Source organism: Mauremys reevesii, linkage group 9 (genome assembly GCF_016161935.1).
Source record: "Mauremys reevesii isolate NIE-2019 linkage group 9, ASM1616193v1, whole genome shotgun sequence".
In the NCBI taxonomy this organism is placed as follows: Eukaryota; Metazoa; Chordata; order Testudines; family Geoemydidae; genus Mauremys; species Mauremys reevesii.
Genome location: NC_052631.1, coordinates 92,249,167 through 92,264,209, shown reverse-complemented (window position 1 = coordinate 92,264,209; position 15,043 = coordinate 92,249,167). Strand labels below are relative to the sequence as shown.

The 15,043-nt window shown below is 46.1% G+C and overlaps 1 protein-coding gene across 4 annotated transcripts in view; it reads right to left on the bottom strand.

Moving 5' to 3' along the window:
- The window catches only part of TBC1D8B (TBC1 domain family member 8B), a 65,401-nt gene extending 51,884 nt beyond the window's left edge, over positions 1–13,517 (bottom strand). For 2 of the 4 annotated variants that reach the window (XM_039488474.1, XM_039488475.1), the window contains exon 1: positions 6,125–6,503. In XM_039488474.1, coding sequence (XP_039344408.1) covers positions 6,125–6,251 — 127 coding nt within the window. In that variant the 5' untranslated portion in view covers positions 6,252–6,503. Of the gene's footprint in view, positions 1–2,040; positions 2,157–6,124; positions 6,504–13,426 lie in introns of those variants that run through there. The other 2 variants (XM_039488477.1, XM_039488476.1) reach the window with 2 other exon arrangements.
- Positions 13,518–15,043: the final 1,526 nt, after the last annotated feature.

The window sequence follows — 15,043 nt, the reverse complement described above, 5'->3', positions numbered from 1 at the left end:
TGTCAACCCCTCCCAGCTGAATTGCAATGTGTGCTTCTCAGCTGCAGCCAATTTAGGAGCATCTGTGCTGCAGAGTTCCTCTCTCCCCTCTATTTATTCTCCACTTGAAACAGTAATCCACAGTTTCAGATGACAATTTTCCCAGCAGCATACACTCCTCTGACATCATGGTGTAACTTCAGATGAGGAAATAAAAGCAGGTGAACCTCAAAAAACAAAGATTCTGTTTCATGCAAATATCCCAGGCAAAGTATGAGAGGAGAGTATTACTTCAAAAACAGAATACACGACTAGAAAAGCAGAGTGGCTTCAAATATATTTTTTCCCAAAAACACTTCCGTAAGAAATTCTCTGCCTGCAAGCACTAGCTGCTGAAGAACCAACAAAAGGAAACAAGCTTTCCCAATAGCCTAAAATAAACACTGTATGCAGTGTTGTTGTAGCTGTTTTGGTCCCAGGATATTAGAGAGACAAAGGGGGGAGAGGGAGTCAGGTAATATCTTTTGTTGGACCAATTTCTGTTAGTGAAAAAGACAAGCTTTTTCAAGAAACACAGAGCTGAAGAAGAACTCTGCATCTCCAGCTTGTCTCTACAATTTTGCTCTCACTCAAGAACTCCAGATGCCATGTGAATGTATGAGAAATCAGGGGACTTTTAAAGCTGCTGTGAAGTAACAGATAGAGAGATAAATTTTGATTAATTTAAGAGTAGTTTTAAATAACTCAATTAAAAATAGCACTTTACAACTTTGTAAAACCCTGTTTTCTCCAACCTTCAAACAGCAACTGAATTTACTAAGTCCTGCTTTACGTCAGACTTAGTTCAGTGCTCCTTATAGGAGTATTGGTATCATGTCAGCTTCTGTTGAAACAGGTAATGAAACAGTGAGTCGTATTTCTAAAAACTGCTTGGAAAATGTATTATTTATATACTGCAGTGCCCAATATATTTAAAGTTACATCATGACTTTTTACGTACATTGAGCAATTCAAGTATATACTCAGGACTTAGGTTATAACCTATTATTTTCACATGTTCATAATTTTTGGAAAAAATGTATTGCCACTGAACTTCACCTCAGCTCAGAGGTGATTTTAAGCGGGGAGCTTAAGCAAATCCTTTCAGTTCCTTTGATTTATTTGAAAGTAAAATAATATCCACTTACTGTTTTCTGGAGCTTTCTTGTTCACATATTAACTAAAAATTGTACTGAAATGCTCCCCTTGGCTACATAAATTAAAACGCGTGCAAGTCTGAATACATGCTATGGGCAATACAAGAAGCCAAAATCCTGGTATATTTGGACTTATAAATACCTTAATTTACACAAATAAACCAACTGGTGAATCAATCCGTCTCCCCTACTCCAAGTTAAGTATAAACATCAGCTTTAAAAAAAGCACTGACCGAGTAGGCTTATATACAAGTGTTTGTGGTAAAAAGCTGGGACTGGGAGTAGTAAGAAGTAGCAGTAAGAAGTTCTCCCTAAAACAAATAGGCAGAAAGACTAGTATTTGCTCCAGGACCAGTGAGTACGAGCAGCTTTACCAGCAGCTCCATTAGAGAGAAGGTCTTGACTACAGCTTCAACCCTGAAGAGCATTTACGGTAAGCACTACAGATATTACAGGTCCTGCATCTCTCTCCTCCTGTTCTGCTAACAAGCTCTGGAACACCAAGGACACTCTCTAGTCCTACAGAGTGCCACAGGAATAGAGAGTCTCCAGGACTCCTGCAGGATCAAGGAAAACAAGGTACTAGGAGAATGTAGAGATGATTAGCTTCCCAGGACTAGAAAAGGTTTTGGTTGTGGCAGAACTTTCAGGCCCAGTGGAACTTAGGAGTTGTGCAGTCTCCCAGGCAGCTCTCTCTGCTGCTAAGATTTAATAAATGCTGAGGACAGCTTGCAATGTTCTTAGTAGTTCAATTATTCTTAATGACTAACTTCTAAAATACTGCTGTAAGGGACTAGCTCTCAGTGATCACTAATGAATAAAACAGAGTGAAAGATTCTAGATCATGTCATTTTTGCAATAGCACCTTTTAGTAATCCCTCTGAGGACTTGCTCCAGCATGCCTCACCAACCTCACATCCAGCCCAGTCACTCTGCTCCTCCTGCTTTGGCCCCTCCTGTTCCACAACACCTCCCATCATTCTCAACAGCTGGGAGTCACCTCCAACAGTGCTGGAAGGCTAAGGCTAAGTGCTGAACAGATCACACAAGACCATAACATAGTAAGGTTTCATCCTATTTTCTACCACAGTTGGAAACCTGCTGCAAGCCAGCCATTTGAAAGGTTTGTCAGTCTAGTAAAACAGAAGCCAGTCAAATCCTTTCTACCATACATTCAATAATGCAGCAGCAGCCATCTATCAAGTGTTGAAAAGCAGCCATCCCACTATTACATACCAAATCACTCATCTCCTGTGCCCTGCCGATCATGCTAAAAAAAAACGCCCTGTAAGATTAAGCAGCGATATCCAAGTACTTTTGAATAAATCTAAGAGAAATTCTATCAAAGACACACACATTGTCACTGAAAAACACTGCCTTTCATTCCCACTAGATGATTACATTTTAAAACACAATTTTCTTTTGGTGAAATTACTACGGGTAAAATCCACGTTCACAGAGGGACAGGAGGACAGGACTTCTCCAGCTCATGCAAATAAGTCCAGATCTGCAGCCACTCCTTCCATGCTTCTGGGGTTGTGGACTGTCCAGGAAGAGACAGCAGGGTCACAATATGGATTAACAAGCCATGGCTCCTACAGAACTGGCTACAGCAGTAAGGACTACTATGGACTCAGGACTGCAGTAATAGCCATTAAGAAGTTCAACCCTGAAGGAAAATGGTAATTCCTTTCCCCACCTCCAAGGAACCCCCTTTCTCAGACTCATATGAGACTCATGGCTTAGTGTAGTGAGCAGGGAGGATTTGGTTCCAGCAACGTATATTATCCACAAAATCTTTTTTTCTGATTATTCCATCTTGTCTAAGTACCTCAAGCTGAAAGGTTGAGCATCCACTTGAGACAGCCAGAAAAATTATCAGCAAATAAATCATTCTACCTCTTCACTGAAAGACTGGTATTTTTGTTACAGTGAGTTCTCTCCTGTGACTACTGCAGGGATATTACTCTTCTAAATAAGGTCCTGCCTGCATTACAAGTATCGCCATGTCTTTGTAACCAGGTCAGGACATTCTCATCTGATCCCAGTTACAACAAACACTACTGTATATACCTTGCAGCTTTGCTGCCATCACAACTGTGTTTTTGCATTCACATCTGCCACTCTGACTAAATGTATCTGTAACAGTGCATTTTGGAAAAATCGGAGCTGCGATCTCATAACGCCTCCGCAGGAGACAGAACAGCCAAAGGATGTGGACGCAGACTGGCACCTGCAGCACACAAGGCAATGCATATCGATGTCCTACCATGCATGGAACTATGAGGAAGGGGAAACAGCCAAACAAGTTCCAAAGGATGCTGCATAATTAGGGGGAGGAAGGGGTCTCATCTAAGAAAGGTAAGGAAAAGGGGAAAGGAAAAGAGTGCGCACTGGACTGATTACATAAAGACAATCAAATACCCGCGCAGGCCTTTGGCGTTTCACCTACCACGGTTACTAAGCAAGTATTAATCATGCTGCGTGTAGAAACAAACCATGATTTAGAGCAAACCACGTCACCAACTGGTTATAAACTTGTGCCCTGATCCTGTAATCAGACCCACAGGGGTCACATACACAAATCTGATTGTAGGACGGTGTCCTGCTTAAAAGGTGTGGTCTAGGGGAGGCCACTAAGTGGAGCAAGATTGTACTCTGACCCAGGGAGATGTTCACTGTACTCTGACCCAGGGAGATGTTCACTGTATTTGATAAAGTATAGCTTTTAAGTTTATGGCACCTAGCAATATAAAGATCTAAAAACTCGACAAACATAGCCAATTATGTTAATTAACACCTTGAAAGTATATATTTTATAGCCATGAAAGCATATATAACTGCAAACGTGTTTCATAGACCATCTCTTCCTAATCCTCATTATATAAAATTTTATTTCAAGAATACTCTGCAATTTTATCCTCTGGCCATTCAACAATGACATTTTTCTAAACAAGAGTTGCCATGATACTAATGGTGAAAGAGACAGGCATCAACTGTGTAATGCCACAAGGATTAGGGGGAGCACAGTAGGAATATATTTGTGCACATGTCCTTCCATACTGATGAATATCATCAAGGACATGGAACTAATCACAGAGATGTCACCTTCAGAAAAGACAAGGGCTCAGAACATACACTCGGACAACTATCAATAAATACACATTATTTAGTGGAGAAAATTCATCTTTAAAAAGAGTGAACTTTTAATTTTGGAGTCAGCTCTACATTTTGTTGCAATCACAATTTTTAAATAAGTAGCAGCATACAGAAAGATAATCTTCAGGCCAAGTGAGTGACAATGGGTAGGGCTTACTTTGGTCTCCAAAGATGCCAGATTTAAAACTAGGATGCGAGAGGGGCCAATGCACATACATGATTTACCTTCCCTGGAAAAGCACTTAACTGCCCAACAAAAGCAGCCGCTGCTGCTCAAAACAGTCCTTCCCTGGAAGAGGTGAAATCATAATTAAACAACCTGACACTTTTACAGTGGTGTTTATGACCAGAATCACCCTTGATTCCTAAACCCAAACCTGTTTTTCTCTGTATTCTTAGAAATCTGTTGCAGCCTTATGGGAGGTTTATTGGATTACTAATTATTCCTTTCATACATCCTTTCTTCCCTGCAAATGGCCTGTGTGCCCAGCAGTATCCACATCTCCAACACAAGGATGGCATATCCAGATCCACCAACATTCATTCTGGAGTCAGAATTCATTGTCTCACAGGCCGGATAGTGCATCTTTCCCCATCAGGATAGAAGATTCTGCACTAGGTTTCAATGAGATGATTAAACCCTCACATGCACACTTCTAAAAATCTCTCTGTCATTCACAATGCCACAGATGAGACTGCCTTGGATAACCCAGAAAGGAGTGACTCTTCCAGAGCATCCAAATTCATGGTGGCTAAGTCCATAAATGGCTATTAGCTAGGATGGGTAAGAATGGTGTCCCTAGCCTCTGTTTGTCAGAGGATGGAGATGGATGGCAGGAGAAAGATCACTTGATCATTGCCTGTTAGGTTCACTCCCTCTGGGGCACCTGGCATTGGCCACTGTCGGTAGACAGATACTGGGCTAGATGGACCTTTGGTCTGACCCGGTACGGCCATTCTTATGTTCTTATGTTATGTTAAGAACTAAACCCTCTTAGACATCCAGGAGGTTGCATTTCTCCTGGAAAAGTAAAGCAAAGAGGAGCCACAGTTTAGTAAGGAGGGAATTCAGTTTGTACAGCACCTAGCATAACGGGCTCCTGCTCCATGACAGTAGCACCCAGGAGTTGGACAAATGAGTAGACATCAGATTTTACAGCCTAAACTTTTTATAAAGTGAAGCTTGTTACATTGAGAACAAAGACCTGTTATCCCCCTCAGACAGTCCAGAAGTGATGGGGGGTGGGGGGCGCAGGAGGGGTCATGTGCTCCCCAATATATGCCCTGTCCTAAAACCCACTGCACCAGAATTTTTAAATCAGAGGTTTTCAAACTGGGAGGCACGGCCCCCTTGGGGGGTGGGTTCAGAGGAACACTGGAGTTGGGGGGAAGCAGCGATGCCAGCTGGCTTGGGCTTCGGCCCCGCACGGCAGGACTCAGGAGCACCAAGGGGAGGGGAGGGGGGAAACGCAACCAAAAATTGTAACGCAAAGACGGGGGTTCAGCTCCGAAAGTTTGAAAACTGCGGCTTTAACCTGTGCCCCGCCCCCACTGTCAACAGTGACCCGTCGTCGTTGCCAGACACCATCTCCTCCGCAGCAGCCTCTCCAGGAGCAGGGTCCCAGACATCACACCCCAGCGTGACCAGCCCGAGAGCTGTGCCCGGCTCTGCCCCGCTGGGTCTCGGGCAGCCCCTCCCCGCTCGCCACGAGCTCCCCGGGACAGAGGCTCCCAGCCCCGCCGCGGCCAGGCCGGGCCGGCACTGCGCCCCCCGGGGGCGGGCCGCTCACCTGCCAGCCCCCCGCCGTCCTCCCCGTAGCCTCGCCTCCGCTGCAGCACGAAGTAGCGGTTGGAGCGCTCCAGCACCCACAGCTTGAGGGCGCTCTTCAGCAGCACCTCCTCGGGCTTCAGCCACATCTCGGCGCCCGCCTCATGCCCCGCTCCGCGCCCACGTACACAGCCCGCCTGCCAAGCTCCGCCGAGCGGGGGGCGCCGCCCGCCGCCGGGCCCGCCGGGAGATGTAGTTCGCTGGCGGCCGCGGTCCGGGCTCCGCCCTGCACTACCAGCCCCAGCGGCCGGCGCGCCGCCGTGAGGAGGCGGGTCGGGTGGGCGGCAGCTGAGCGCCGTGAGGGGGCGGGGCGGGGTTGTCCCCCGCGCTTGCCTAGTGGCGGCCGAGTGACCGCGCAGCCCGACCACGGGGGGGGCTCGGCTCCCCGCTCGGCGCGCGGGTGTGGCAGGGCGGCGGGGCTCCCCGCCAACGGGCTGGCACCGACCTCGGCCATTTGGTACCAGGCCCTGGGAGAGGTGCGGGCTGCGGGCAGCGGATACCCCCGACACACACACCCTGTCCCTGACACACACCCCAACACACACCCACACCTTGTCCCTGACACACCCCCAACACACACACCCCTACAGCCTGTCCCTGCCAGCCCCCCAACCCTCACCCTGTCCCTGCTAGCCCCTCAACCCACACCCACAGCCTGTCCCTGACACACCCAACACACACACCCTGTCCTTGCTAGCGCCCCAACACACACACACCCCTACAGCCTGTCCCTGCCAGCCCCTCAACCTACACCCACAGCCTGTCCCTGACACACCCGACACCCACACAGCCTGTCCCTGCCAGCGCCCCAACACACACCCACACAGCCTGTCCCTGCTAGTCCCCCAACACCCACACAGCCTGTCCCTGACACCCCGAACACACACACACACACACAGCCTATCCCTGCCAGCATCCCAACTAGGGTCACCAGATAGCAAGTGTGAAAAATCAGGACAGGGTGGGGGGTAATAGGCATCTATATAGAAACAAGCCCCAAATATCAGGACTGTCCCTATAAAATCGGGGACATCTGGTCACCCTAACCCCAACACACACACACACAGCCTGTCCCTGACACCCCCAACACACACGCAGCCTGTCTGCCAGCCCCACACACCCTGTCCTGTGACAGGGCGGTGGGACTCCCCACAGCTGTCTGCAAATGGGCTGGCACCGACCTCGGCCATTTGGTACCAGGGCCTGGGAGAGGTGTGGGCTTCGGGCAATGCACACACCCACAGCCTGTCCCTAGGCACTAGAAAAGGTTCAGAGAAGGGCAACTAAAATGATTAGGGGTTTGGAATGGGTCCCATATGAGGAGAGATTAAAGAGGCTAGGACTTTTCAGCTTGGAAAAGAGGAGACTAAGGGGGGATATGATAGAGGTATATTAAATCATAAGTGATGTGGAGAAAGTAGATAAGGAAAAGTTATTTACTTATTTCCATAATACAAAAACTAAGGGTCACCAAATGAAACTAATAGGCAGCAAGTTTAAAACAAATAAAAGGAAGTTCTTCACACAGCACACAATCAACTTGTGGAACTCCTTGCCTGAGGAGGTTGTGAAAGCTAGGACTATAACAGCGTTTAAAAGAGAACTGGATAAATTCATGGGGGTTAAGTCCATTAATGGCTATTAGCCAGGATGGGGTAAGGAATGGTGTCCCTAGCCTCTGTTTGTCAGAGGGTGGAGATGGATGGCAGGAGAGAGATCACTTGATCATTGCCTGTTAGGTTCACTCCCTCTGAGGCACCTAGCATTGGCCACTGTTGGTAGACAGGATACTGGGCTGGATGGATCTTTGGTCTGACCCAATATGGCCGTTCTTATGTTATGTTCCCTGCCAGCCCCACCAACACACACCCACACAGCCTGGCCCGCACACACACAACATAAGAATGGCCCCCTACTGGGTCAGACCAAGGGTCCAGCTAGCCCAGTATCCTGTCTTCCAACAGTGGCCAGTGCCAGGTGCCCCAGAGGAAATGAATAAAACAGGTAATCATCAAGTGATCCATCCCTTGTTGCTCATTCCTAGCTTCTGGCAAACAGAGGCTCGGGACACCATTCCTGCCCATCCTGGCTAATAGCCATCAATGGACCTATCCTCCATGAACCTATCTAGTGTTTTTTTTAACTGTGTTATGGTCTTGGCCTTCATAACATCCTCTGACAAGGAGTTCCACAAGTTGACTGTATATTGTGTGAAGAAATACTTCCTTTTACTTGTTTTAAATCTGCTGCCTATTAATTTCATTTGGTGACCCCTAGTTCTTGTGTTATGAGAAGTAGTAAACAACACTTTCTTATCTACTTTCTCCACACCAGTCATGATTTTATAGACCTCTATCATATTTCCCCTTAGCCGTCTCTTTTCCAAGCTGAAAAGTCCCAGTCTTATTAATCTCTCCTCATATGGCAGCCATTCCATACCCCTAATCATTGTTGTTGCCCTTTTCTGGACCTTTTCCAATTCCAATATATCTTTTTTGAGATGAGGCATCCACATCTGCACATAGTATTCAAGTTGCGGGCGTACCATGGAGATGTGGGCATACCACACACACACACACACAGCCTGTCTCTGCCAGCCCCCCAACACACAGACACAGCCCATCCCTGCCCCCCCAACCAGTCCTGCCAGCTCTCCAACCCACACACGCTGCTCCTGTCAGCACACACACACACACTCGCAGCTCCTGCCACCACGTGCACCCTGCCCGCTCCTTACAGCCACAGACAAGGATTGTGACGCAATCTGTGCCCTGGCATGAACCATGCATTCCCTCTGCAATGTTATTTACAGGATGCAATGTCCCAGACACTGTGCAGACACACAGGAAGAGAAAATCCATGTCCCCAAAGAACTGTGACAATCTATATTAAAACAAAAGACAGAAAATGATAGAGGCGAAGGAAGGGCAGTTAAAGGTTAACAATAATACCTGTCTCATATATAGGACTTTTCATTCATAGATTTTCATAGAACAGGGAGGGGGACATAAAACTTGCTAGCAAGTTAAAGTATGGATTGGATGAATGGTCTATAACAGAGGTCGGCAACCTTTCAGAAGTGGTGTGCCGAGTCTTCATTTATTCACTCTAATTTAAGGTTTTGCGTGCCAGTCATACATTTTAATGTTTTTAGAAGGTCTCTTTCTATAAGTTCATAATATATAACTAAACTATTGTTGTATGTAAAGTAAATAAGGTTTTTAAAAAGTTTAAGAAGCTTTGTTTAAAATTAAATTAAAATACAGAGCCCCCCTGGAGCAGTGGCCAGGACCCAGGCAGTGTGAGTGCCATTGAAAATCAGCTTGCGTGCCGCCTGCGGCATGCGTGCCATAGGTTGCCTACTCCTGGTCTATCAGGTGGATAGAAAGCTGGCTAGATTGTTGGGCTCAATGGGTAGTGATCAACAGCTCGATATCTAGTTGGCAGCCATTATCAAGCAGAGTGCCACAGGGGGCCGGTCCTGGGACTCGTTTTGTTCAACATCTTCATTAATGATCTGGATGATGGGATGGATTGCACCCTCAGCAAGTTTGTGATGACACTAAGCCGAGGGGAGAGGTAGATACGCTGGAGGATAGTGATAGAGTCCGGAGTGACCTAGACAAATTGGAGGATTAGGCCAAAAGAAATCTGATGAGGTTCAACAAGGACAAGTGCAGGGTCCTGCACTTAGGCCAGAAGAATCCCATGCACTGCTACAGGCTGGGGACCGACTGGCTAAGTGGTGGTTCTGCAGAACAGGACTACAATGGATTACAATGGACGAGAAGCTGGATATGAGTCAATAGTGCACCCTTGTTGCCAAGAAGGCTAACGGCATATTGGGCTGCATTAGTAGGAGCATTGCCAGCAGATTGAGGGAAGTGATTATTCCCCTCTATTGAGCACTGATGAGGCCACATCTGGAGAATTATGTCCAGTTTTGGGGGCCCCGCTACAGAAAGCGTGTGGACAAATTGGAGAGAGTCCAGTGGAGGGCAACAAAAATGATTAGGGGGCTGGGGCACATGACTTATGAGAAGAGGCTGCAGGAACTGGGCTTATTTAGTCTGCAGAAGAGAAGAGCAAAGGGGGATTTGATAGCAGCCTTCAACTACCTGAAGGGGGGTTCCAAAGAGGATGGAACTAGGCAGTTCTCAGGGGTGGCAGATGACAGAACAAGGAGCAATGGTCTCAAGTTGCAGTGGAGAGCTCTAGGTTGGATATTGGGAAAAACTATTTCGCTAGGAGGGTGGTGAAGCACTGGAATGGGTTACCTAGGGAAGTGGTGGAATCTCCATCCTTAGAGGTTGTTAAGGCCAGGCTTGACAAAGGCCTGGCTGGGATGATTTAGTTGGGATTGGTCCTGCTTTGAGCAGGGGGTTGGACTAGATGACCTCCTGAGATCTCTTCCAACCCTAATCTTCTATGATTTTATAGCAATTTACAAAGGAGGTCAGTATCAGCATCCCCATTGTGTAGATGGGGAAACTGGGACACAGAGAAGGGAAGTGACTCTCCCACTGTCACCCAGCAGGCTATTAGCAGAACCACAAATAGAATCCATGTCTCCTGAGTCCCAGTTCAGTGCTCTAGACACTAGGCCATGCTGCTCCTTGCATGTTTAACATCAACCCTGTGAAAGCCGTGCATTCTTACCCACACAAGGTACGTTAAAACTGCAGCACAGTGTATTTAAAAAAAGACACTAATATGGGTCACTATTTGGGGGACATGGGAGAGGAAAATCTCTCCCCTCCCTTCTTTTATGAAGGAGGCTGGCTGCATCATAACAGATTGCACACCAGTATCAGCAACAATAGATTTTTAGGGATAGAGGAGTGGTCTGGACCTCTCTTTAAATGTAGTTTACACTTAATTTAAAAAGTGAGCCAACTCATGCAGAAAGGTTTCTGTGGAGAAGGGTTGAAAATTCAAATTTAATAGCCAAAGGGACCCAGAAATAACCCTTTATAATTCACATAACCGGTCATTCAAATTTTATTACTTTTTTTCAGAATATAGACAAAGCTGGGATGTCAGCAATGAAGATTACATATGTGAATGGTAACACTTGTAATGTGCTTACATGATCATACCACTGCCTGATCTATACATACCACTATCAAGATGATCTTATAGATAGTAGAAATTGCTGTACCTGCAGGTCAGTATATCAGATCTACCTAAGGCAGAAGATCAGATAGGAAGAAGGGGGAGGAGGAACAGTAGTTAGAAAAATAAAAAAAAGGAAAAGAAACACCAAATAAAAGGGGTGTATGTATGTGTTTATATAATAGTAATAACCGTTCTTTACACTTATTTAACACCTTCCTCCTGAGGATCCCAAAGAGTGAAATCTGGGCTTTATCAAAGTCAATGGCAAACATCTATTGACTTTAAAGGGCCATGGTTTCACTCAAAGTGTTTTATAAACTTTAAATAGAGCTGGTCACATTTTTTTAAATTGATACTTTTTTTCGTTTAAATTTTGAATTCCAACTAAAAGGTCAGTCCATATATGAACATTTCAATTAAAAAACTGAATTTTTGCAAAAATGTCATCCTGTTTGAGTAGCTATACAGCTGGTAAAAATTCATTTAGAAATGTTGGTTAATTAAATTTCAAATGTCAGCTAAAGACGGGACAAAATTGTCACACAAATGGTGACATATTTTCGACCAGCTGTAAGATTATTTAATTAAGCCTCACAACATCTCTGTGAGTAGGTAGATACTACTTTCCCCCATCTTACAGACAGGTAAACTGAGGCACAGAATGACTAAGTGATTTGCCACACACAAAACACTGTGTCACAAGTGGGACTGGACTCCTGACTTCTTGCTCTAATCACTAGATCTATCTTGGGTGTTTTAGATTTGTTTGTTTTGTTTCAAATGGAATTGGCGCTCCAGTCACTGAAATTTGTTGGTGGAACAGTAATGCATCATCAGTCGTGTGTTCTATGCATGAGCTGTGTGTCTTTGTTTAGGATTAATATAGGATAGGTACAAAAGAAGGAGATTCCCACAAGCTTGTGACAATAAATAATTTATCTGACAAATTTGGTCTCTTTGTGAATTGTCTGTGAACAACTCAGTTTCCCTCATGTATTGTTTATTCAGACTTATTCACCAAAGAAATCTTGGGCTGTGGTTTGTTAGTGAGCAGTTCTGATTGGTGGTATAGGTCACATGGTACTGCAAGTGATTTAATTCTCTGATCCGATGAGTGTAACTCTTCAAATCCAGTTTTCAGTGTGAATATTCATTATTACATATTCCGAAATCAGTTTTGGCACATATACTCCAGTTTGCGACTTATTAAATGTCATCCTTTCCAAGAACACTCCTGCCAGTAAACTCAGTCCCTAGAGCACATGTGAGCACAAACACAGTCAAAGCAAACTTCAGCCAAACAGTCACAGAAAACGCTTGGCAGTGTTTGGCCGGCTCTACCTGCTTGTCCAAGCACCGCTGACTGAAGCTCAGGGGATCAGTGGAGATGCAGAATTTGGGAAGAAATCAGGTTTAACTCTTATCAAGGGCTTGAACTGGGGTAAGCTGTGCTGATGTAAAGTATTTTTAAACTAGTGCATCATGTCTACAATAGGGGACTGCACTAGGGCATCTATTGCAGTGTAGCTACATCACTGTAAGAAACTCCAGGGCAAACATGCTTTAAGAGAAATCCGTTCCCAGAGCTTCAACTGGGTTTAACCCTAAAACAGCCTCAATTTACCCCAGTGTGCCTCAGAATGGGGTGCTAATTGACCTGTAGGATGTAGCTTCACTTTGGAGGCCTGTCACCACTAGGGAAAAAAAAGGTGTGTTTGTCCTGGGTTAGCCAACACAGGGTTACTAACATAACGTAAAATGCTAATGAAGATATTGCAGTTGTAGTTTTATACACACATTAGCAGTAGGATGTAAACGTTCAGCAATATAAAGTAAGTTATCCTACCCCAGTTTCCAGTGTGGACACAGCCTAGGAGCTATTCAGTCCTGGGGGAGGTTAGGCCAGGCCATGTTTGCTTTTCCCTGGGGGTTTCTACTAGGGGAAGGCAGGTGAAAGTTGTAGGTGGCTTTCCATGGGAACCCTGCAGCGAGAGAGGGCACCTGGATGTGCTGAATCCATCCATCCTCCCACCGCTATAGCCAGGCCCATGCCCTAGCCAGTGCTGCCAAGTGTGGGCCTGCCCTGACCAGCTGCATGGCTTCACATGAAGGTAACTTTAGGCATGAGGCACTGAAAAGCACTCACCTGTCTGAAGCATTTGAGGATCTCATGGAGCATGATTAGGCCCTCAAGGACATTATGGACCATTTCCTGGAGTCTATTGAGTCAGGAGCTGACTTGGTGCACCTGGTTTTTAAAATTCCCAACAGTATACATTAATTTGGACCTGATTGAATGACAGACAGTTGGCAGAGGCGGCTAATTAACTGAGTAGAGATACAGCTGAGGGGCTAATTGGATGAAAGTAAATATTGCCCCCCACCCCCCCTCCCCCAGCAGGAGCTGGGACTATATAAGCAGCCAGGATACACGAGAGGATAGTATCTGAAGAAGTGAGGTTTTTTACCTACAAAAGCTTATGCCCAAATACATTTGTTAGTTTTTAAGGTGGTTCTCAATCTTTTTTTTTTCCATGAACCACTTGAAAATTGCTGAAGGTCTCAGCGGACCACTTAATGATCTTTCCAAATGTTGTTTGTACCGTTAGCTAACTATTGAAAAGTGCTTTGGATAAAAGTGCCATATAAAAAAAACATCATAATTAGAGGGTTTTTTGTTCTACAAATAAAAGCATACAACTCATATTTTAATATACCTCTACCCTGATATAACGTGACCTGATATAACATGAATTTGGATATAACGTGGTAAAGCAGCGCTCCGGGGGGGTGGGGCTGCGTGCTCTGGCGGTTTAAAGCAAGTTCAATATAACGCGGTTTCACCTATAACGCGGTAAGATTTTTTGGCTCCCGAGCACAGCGTTATATCGGGGTAGAGGTGTATCTAATGCGATGGATGTGCCCTCTCTCCCCCACCGAAGAAGCCCCCCGAGCTGGGGCTGGGAAGGGGGTGGGGCTCTCTCCTTCTCCCCCACCACAGCAGCCACACAGCTGAGGCTGGGAAAGAGGGCCGTCGCTTCACAGCAGCTGCAGCCCTGGAGCTGGGGAAAGTTGCTTCCTTCTCTGGCCACCGCAGCGCTGCATATCCCAAATTCCCCCCCTCCCACCTACCCCCTATTCCCCCCATGGACACCACCTCACATATGTGTCTTCTCCAGGATCCAGGCGCTTAATTAGTGGAGCCACGCCTGAACGGCTCCACTAGTTAGCTGGGTTGCCCTTCAGTGTCTCATGTGCAGCAGCCCAGGCGCTCACCTTAGAGCTTACAGACCACTGGTTCGAGAACTTCTGCCTAAGCCCGCTCTACACTACGAGTTTAGGTCGAATTTAGCACTGTTAGATCGATTTAACCCTGCACCCATCCACATGACAAAGCCATTTTTGTTGACTTAAATGGCTCTTAAAATTGATTTCTGAACTCCTCCCCGAAGAGGGGATTAGTGCTGAAATCGACCCTGCTGGGTCGAATTTGGGGTAGCATGGACACAATTCGATGGTATTGGCCTACAGGAGCTATCCCAGAGTGCTCAATTGCGGCCACTCTAGACAGCACTCTCAGCTCAGATGCACTGGCCAGGTAGACAGGAAAAGCCCCACGAACTTTTGAATTTCATTTCCTGTTTGGCCAGCGTGGCGAGCTGCTCAGCACAGGTGACCATGGAGTCCCAGAATCGCAAAAGAGCTCCAGCATGGACCGAACGGGAGGTACTGCATCTGATCGCTGTATGGGAAGATGAATCCA